We start from the raw sequence: 8,367 nt of genomic DNA, 5'->3' as shown, positions 1-8,367 counted from the left end.
ATGAGATAGTAAATCTGGTTTTCCAAAGCGACATCAATCTCTCTATGCACCCAACTATTTGCGGATGAACCTTTAAGATTTCCAAAAGACAGATGATAAGTATAAGGGATGTCGAATCGAAACCTTTCCGATAATCAATCCAGGCTATCGATATGTCACACTGGTAGAATGCTGCATCTTTGCAGACACATCGATCGATGAGCAGGTTCTCCCGATATCCGGCTACGCCTTTCTTTGAGCCTCGTTGTTCATACATTTCTTGCCACACAGGTTCAATTGCCCGAACAATCCTATCATTTAGGATAGCTGCGCATATCTTATAAAGCGTGTTCAGACAGGTTATTGGCCTGCAGTTCTTCGGGTGAGCTAAGTTGCCTATTTTCGGCAAGAGAATTGTGCGCCCTTCCACCAACCACTCTGGAATCGGCTCTTCCGACTTCAAATATGAGGTGAAAATACGGGCCAAATGCTGATGGGTTGAAGAAAACTTCTTCCACTAGAAGGTTTTGATGCAATCTGGTCCCGGTGCGGAATAGTTCTTCATCCCTCTTAATGCTTTTTTCACCTCCTGGGTAGTGATGAGTGGGCATTCTTTATCAGGTATTATGAGGGCAACACATAACTCCTTGAAGCTCTTTATATTTTCTGAGTCTTCGTCTAGTCTATGCTGAACTTCGTAGACTTCTCTCCAAAATACTTCGACCTCCTCTGGTTTGAGTAGGTGTTCGACAGTAACTGGAGGGTCTTGGAAGAGTCGAGATGGGTCAAAGAGAAACTGTTGATTTTCTCGGACCCTCCTCTCCCTTCGATCTAGACTCCTCTTAGCGTCAGATAGTATCCGTGTTCTCTCAACAATATGCTGTCTGATGGTTAGCAGTTTTAACTTGTTAAGTGTGTGATAACGGGTCCGGAGTTCGCGCGCGAACTTTCGAACCTTGGCGGTAAAATTCCTGCCAGATGTGATGTAGTCAATCACACACTGAATGCGGGACGCGTACTGTCTTGCCCAGCCTATCTTTATGGCAAGTTGATGCATTCGTCTTTTAGTCTTATGATCAGCCGTTGATTTTGTTTTACGGTTCGCATCGGCCAAAGCTCGCGCTGCATTATGCACACAATAATTGATAGCCCAGAGGTCGGATTCCCCGCAAAAATGTCCACGAAGCTCGTCATCCATTTCAGCCAGATCTTTAGGCTTGAGACAAACCTTGGTGTTGATGTTTCTCCGGGTCGTAAAGCATCGCTCTTCATCTGTTGGATGCCTGCCTGCGGTTGTTCTTAGTGTCGCCTCTCTTTTTCTGTTGCCGGCTTGTTCTAGCTGTGGTGGAGTAGGCGTTCGGCTTACATAGCCCCTTTTACGGAGTAGTTAAGCATGGTTTCGCAGACGTTGCTGCGAAAAGTGCGATAGCTTCGGGTGTTTCACGCACCACAGAGCATGCAGCCGTGTCATGTAACCCCGTTCAGGGGCCACACTCGAATTGTAGCACTCTAGCAAGTCGTGATTCAGTCGCTCCGTCCACCCAAAGGTCGCGAGATCCCGGCGATCCATCGCATTGAATCCATTTTCATTGGCTCCCCCAGCTCTAGATTGGTCGGCATTGTTGGCCGACCTATTGTCGGGAGTCCTGCGCGTTCTGTTGTTTTGAACCGCACTTACTACAACTATGTTTGGTGTCTTCATTGTTGTTCCCACGAGAAGCTAGGGAAAGGGGTTCGTCCATCCTTGTAGAGCCCCGCATGCAAGGATAAGGCTGCGTACTCTGAGAGGTCGCCCGGTAGCCCAGAGTCACCGTTCTAGACACCTCACCCAAGTGCCATTCAGCTTTCGGCACGGTTTTCACACCTCCGCTTGGGGGTTACTTCCTTCGGGATCACCCCTGGACAATTGTCCGCGACTGCCTATTTATTTTTGTAACCATATTCAGCAGAAACCCTTGGTACAGGGACCCTCTATCCGCAACCCGAGGATGCGTTCGGTGGCTTTGTCATAGGCCCTTCGGTTTGATTATATAATATATAAAGATATATATATATATATATATAAAGACAGTAGAGAATTTTTATTTAAAATGTCATTACTTCTTGTAAATGTTTTAATATTTTTTTGTTCTAATAGGAATGTAAGAGAACTGGAGCTCAAGTCGTGAGAGATATATGGGAAGAACAGGATCAGTACGGAGTTGTATTGCTTGCAACAATAAAAACCGTAAGTTATTTTACAGCTACCATGCATATTTAATTCTCACAAATTTTGGATAAATTGCCTAATGATAATGTATAAAATTTGTCCCTTATGCAAAAAAAGTTTCCATATGCATTATTAGAAGTTTCGTAAATATCCCCCAAATTCCAGCCAACCTAAGTTTTATTTGATCGAAAATGAAGTTGCCGAATAGCCGTTTGTCCTGATTTAAATTTTTTTCAAATTTTCATGTCGTAACCTCTATTTGTCCTAAAATTTCTTTTATATCACTCCTTAATTCACATCATTTTCATATATTCAAATTTCTTTTCTCCATGATATTCATTGTTCCTAATTTTAATGTAATACAATTTCTGTTTTTCCGAATTTAGATTTCACATAATTGTCATTTTTCTGAATTTGCATTTAACATCATTTGGAACAATTTTTTACGCTATAAATAATTAAATTTGCACATTAATTGACATAGTTTCATATCGATATCTCAGTACCAATTAGACTGAAAAATGTAGTTTCTCTGATGTAATAAATTCCAGAAAATTCTTAAACCTATAAATTGAGAATTGCCTACTGTGACGTAAGTACGCAATACCGTAATAGAGTAGACTCCAGTTAAGAACTACATCGCCCCGGCGAGTATCGAGCTCGAGCGCCAGACAATAAAAATGGTCTTCTAAGCCGCTATGTATCACGTGTATTCTGAGTTAGAAAGTGTATTTCGATTTCTGAGTGTACGCCCTTGCGAATTATGATGTTGTTTTTGTTGTGTAAAATTTATGTCTGCGATGACAAATTCGTAATGTGCAGTCATGATGCGATGCACAGTCAAGTAGCAAAATGACACAAACCATATTTTTTTATATTTGAGCTGCCTGTTCTGTATCATTTATTGATTTTACCTAAAAAGGGTGAAAAACTGATAGACTAACCATCAATTAATAAATCCCAATAACTTAGATGAAGTTCGTGCAATCTGTTCAATTGTTATCAACAAATTTATGAACAAAATCGATTATTGCTGTACATTGAAGTCTGGAAGTTCGTTTCATCACGTTTTTTCCCACGAAATCATGTGAAATTAAAGTTTCGTTGAAATCAAGCACGAATGTATAATTTTTTAATTGTTATAAACAAATTTCATAAGAAAATTTAATAAACAAGGACCTCTGTATACATAAAATGCATTTTTTCTGCATAATTGTTCATTGTATCCCTAAATTAATATTCTGATGGAGGAAGCTAACGTTTGACAATATTTTTCATTTTTATTTACCATTTATCAACAATGTTGATTATGTTATAAAAAATAAAACTCCTACGACTCAAGAGTCGTAAATAATGAAAACCATGAAAACACAAAAATCGAATGGATACGTGCATGAACTTTTTAATGACCTTCCAAAAAAGCAACGTAGTAACTGACAGGCTTAATTTAAAAAAAAAAGATGGAATCGGATGAAAATTGTAGGTTTTGGATCATTTGGAACTTAAATGTTCGAATTCGCCGCACTGTGCAATGTAGCATTATCAGCAAGTCAGTCAGCCATTTAACCAACTCACAGTGACCGCAATAGTAGACAAATCCGGTCAAAATTTGAAAAATCATTTTTTTGTGCGTAAAACCAAATGCATTATTCTATAAAAAATGTATCTGTGCATCAAATACCAGAAATATTGGGCTCTGCCTTACGCACGTGTGCTTTGATAGGGCCGGAAAGATGGCCTGCTCCCATACTTGCGAGAGACATGTCGAAACGTTCAATTATTGCTCAGTTGCACGTGCTGCAAATTTTGTTTCAAGTGTTCGATTTTACTGACAAGATATGGAGAGAGTTTCAGGGGGTTCGTGTGATAAAATGTCAATACAAATGGTATTTTACTAATTTATGAGGTATTATTGTAGTGAAATGAAAGTTTTATTGTCCGAAATTTTTAGAAAACCAAAAGTTGATTTAAAAAAATGATCATAAAAAAGATCTGCGCTGCTCCGCTGTGATACCTATTGAAATAAAAAGTCAACTAGATGGTGATTGAAATAATTAAAAATGTTTCTGCTCCTAACTGCTACTTTCGCTGAAACACGTTTACAATATATATGTAAGATCATAGTGACGACAACTTTTCATGAACGTAACGTCTGTTGTTTAAAATTTGGTCTGCTATTCTGTGGCGTTCATTTTGTTTTTACCATCTTAACGTCGAATTTGAATTCGTTGGCCCCAAAAACATTACCGTACTGAGTTTACGAAAGTTTCATCACTATTTGAACTTTGGCCATCTTTTTGGGTATTTTCAACCACTGTGTGGCACTTGACATCAGTGTAGCCATTTTAAGATTTATACTGCGATTTATGTTTATCCATTTTAAATGTTCAAGCAGTTACAAATTTGACATAGTTTAAGGTTGAGCTCATATCAACTAAATCTTAAAAATGCTTACGAGATTATTCACCAGCTCCCGAACTCTAATTTTTTCCACTGATAGTTTCTCCGGCACATATCTTTCTTACGAAAAGAGGGATTATAGGGAAAGTTATAAACTGGGATGTTATTAAAACAATCAAACCTTAAAAAATCCGAATACGCAAAACAACGATAAAAGGTAAATATCAAAATTATTCGTCTGAACGACACTCAGGAAATTTCGTTTAAATAACATATTAGTATCGATTAGCTATATATTAGGATTGGAAAGAAAAAAATCGCAGTTTGTTTCTCAAAGTGACAAAATACAATCTTAATTTATTCAGATTTTTTAAAAACTGTTCAGAAATCTCGAGCATCAAATTTACATAAAAGGTAAGATTTTTGTAGTTTCCTATTCTTTTTAGTATGCTTATTCATTTTAAAGAAATGTCTAATAAATGAAAATCAGAGATAAAAGAAAGAATAAAATTCTCATTTTATGTTCAATTGTAAAAATATGCTACAAGCTTATAATATGATAATACTCGATGCTTCATATTTATTATTCATTTTACATAACGCAAAAGTTTACACCAATTTCAGGATATGTATAATATACTTCTTAAATAAGGCCGACTAATATAGTTCATGGTGAAGCGAGATCGTTCTCGCTAATATGTTGTATTCTTTTTCTATTTTAGTGACTTTAATAGTTGGCGTTACAAACATTTAATTTATCACCTCTGTATAAAAAAAACAACAGATTTGATTGATTACATATCTTGAAAACAAGATCATATATTAAGGCACCGGATTACAGAAATGCCTCTGCACTCGCAAAAATGAATTTAAAGTCCAAAAAGCAGCTTACCGTCTTTCTATTAATAATTCACGAATCAAGTTCATCTTGGCGTATAAATATTCTCTAGACTTGTGCACTTCTTACTGATTCAGTTGTTTGGTCAAATTGTTCATTTTACTTATTATTAACAATGAATAAAATAAACGCTAAAATACTCGAATATTCATTTAAAAATTGGTCAAAATGAGCAATGTCGGCTTATTCTTTATACATTTTTGAGTATCATATTAAAAATTCAGGTTAATATTTTCGCTTTTAATTCGTCGATAAAAGATTACGTATTTCATAGAATTTTTAATTCACAACGTAAAAACGAATAATTTAAAGGAACATGTAATGATAAAATGTAGGCATAAAAAACAAATTTCAACATAAAAATTTTGATTTTATTTAAATACATTGTTAATGATTTTTTTCTCATTACATATAATTATTATCAATCCCAATACATACATTTGCACAGCCTTGATAATACTTGTGGGGTACAGATGCACAGCTTTCAAAAATATATAACTAAAATAAGATCCTTTTTTCTTTTCGCTACTTCTTCGTTTTGGTATGTATTAAACGTATAATAATAACGTATAATAATATAATACATATAATATGTATAATAATATAATTACACGTACAATATTAATAATAATATAATCAGTAAAAAAAGATAGACCTCCCTCACTAAGAAAATGCATTAGATTTTGCAAATTTTTTTTTCTTTTCCTGGTTCATATCGAAAGTTTCGGGCATGGAGACTTTTTTCAAATACTAAAAAGTTACAGATTTTTCAATGAAAATATTTCCAGGAATTGCATCATAATCGCAGTAAAAACTAATGAAACCATTCGGAAAATAATCAATTTTCACGGCCTTACTTATTTTTTAGCCTTCTGGAACTTCGAAACTTTTCTTAATTTGTGACTCGAAATCATGAGCAATATAATTGTTTTTTTTCGACCATAAGGAAAGGAGGGCTTTTTAAAACTTTTGATTAGATCAATATATTTCTTATCAGTCTCTATCGTCTCAACCATGTTCTTTTTTCGCCCGTAGAGCTCAAAATCCCTGTCACATTGACGGTGTGAATGTCCCCTGACTGGAAGAGGTGTTGAATTCCAAGTCTTAGTTTTGATGATAATAATGATAAGAAAACTACCAGAATGTAATTCTGATTCCGACCTTCGTACGCAAAACTAAAGTGAAATGAAGTGAAAAAAATATTTCAAATAAGCGGATTCTTTTAGTGGAATATTGTTTTTGCCAGTTTCTTCTCTATATATTAAAGAAACATTTCGTACAAAGACTTTAATGATAAGCCTGGCACTTTGAAATACCTTAACTTCGAATGTTCTCGTTTGTAATGCGATACGAGCGAGGAAGGCTCTCACAGTGTTAAAAAATCAATCGCTTGATATCCTCATTCAGGTTGATGAAAGCATGAGTCCTACCATGTTTATCGTCGAACTTGTTTTTTCTCTTACCATACTATGGAAGCATCACATTTTGAGAGTTATGATTGCCAATAACTGAAAATGTTTGGCATAATTTTTCTTGCGCTGTTACTTGAATGATTTTTCAACATTCTTTGTTACAGCAGGATTTTACAGCTTCAAACTCATTGTCTTCAATAACACAGGACCACAAACCGTCTAAGCCTGCAACATAAGAGGGACTAGGTGTCCTTTTGACACCAGTAGGTCAGTGTCAAGGTCAGTTTAAGGTCAAAACTACAAAATTCATCGCTAACCAACTGAATTAGGGTACTTTAAGGTTTAAGTGGACATCTTGAGATGAAGGTTAAGAGACTTTAATGGTCAAATTTGGAAAAACATGAAAAGTTTTTATGTGGGTTCTCTGCTGTTTAGAATTTTGTAACCATGTCGCCTTCCAAGAATGCCATAGTATCCGGTACTTTTTGAATAAATTAAATTTGAACATGCTTAATACAGCGTAAGAAACGCTTTAAATTAGGTTAAAGTGGTTTCAGTATGCCCCATTCTGAACAACTTGATATCTATGCCCCATATCTTGAGATTCCTGATGGAACACTGGTGTTTTGTAAATCCACTTTGTAGTCCCAGCATTATTGTTATGATTTTTAAATCTCCGCAGAGCTGCCATTTGTGGCTATTTCCATTCAATGTATTAAGAGGAAACTGAAGAGGTGTAAACGAATCTATGAATAGTCGCCACTCGTTAGCATTATATCGCAAAGTATGCTTTTAAAATTTTCAACTAAGCCCTTCACATTATTACAATATATTAAGTCTCCTACCGTAAAAAATTTGTTTCTTAAAGGACTATCTCGATCACGGTAAAAACTAATCTTAGTGTTAGGTGCTAAAAAAAGTTTGTCTTTTCGACTTGATGTTAGGAGTTCTGCATTATCCTTAGAAAGACCTAGATCTTGAATTAGATTGCTTAGTTCGTCTTGGTGAAGATAAAATTTTTTTAAATTTCACTATCTGTTGCGGACTCTTTCTCTAGATCATCTTCTCTACCTTTTTGATTTTCTGACTCTTCCATGACCTCTGATTTGTTTGAATTGTCCTGATTGTTGCGGAGCTATAACAATTAATGAACATATTTTTTACAGCATCTGGTGAAGACCTTTTAGTTTTGGGTGTAATGTATCTACCACGTTCGACACAAAATGTGTCTCGACTATCAGAAGGTGGCATGATGAAGGAGACAAGGTGATCTAAAAAAGATTGTATGCTAATACAAATCTAGCAGTGAGACTAGTCTTAACCTACAGTCTGTCAAGTTAAAGCGTGGGTGGCTTTACTCGCAGTCTGTAAGGTGTATCGACATGATTTTGGTGTCAAAATATTAACAAGAGCTCCCTCTTTCATGCTTTTTGATTTAACATTCAGTTTGCTTTCAATTCTCATCTTGT

The 8,367-nt window shown here is 35.6% G+C and overlaps 1 protein-coding gene across 3 annotated transcripts in view; it reads left to right on the top strand.

Annotated features, from left to right (window-relative positions):
* LOC117182113 (4-hydroxyphenylpyruvate dioxygenase) overlaps positions 1 to 8,367 on the top strand; it is a 549,071-nt gene that overhangs the window by 329,982 nt on the left and 210,722 nt on the right. For all 3 annotated transcript variants that reach the window (XM_033375146.1, XM_033375154.1, XM_033375145.1), the window contains one exon: positions 2,117 to 2,206. In XM_033375146.1, coding sequence (XP_033231037.1) covers positions 2,117 to 2,206 — 90 coding nt within the window. The remainder of the gene's footprint in view (positions 1 to 2,116; positions 2,207 to 8,367) is intronic.

This window comes from Belonocnema kinseyi, chromosome 10, assembly GCF_010883055.1.
Source record: "Belonocnema kinseyi isolate 2016_QV_RU_SX_M_011 chromosome 10, B_treatae_v1, whole genome shotgun sequence".
Lineage (NCBI taxonomy): Eukaryota > Metazoa > Arthropoda > Insecta > Hymenoptera > Cynipidae > Belonocnema > Belonocnema kinseyi.
This window is presented reverse-complemented; position numbering and strand designations above follow the sequence as displayed.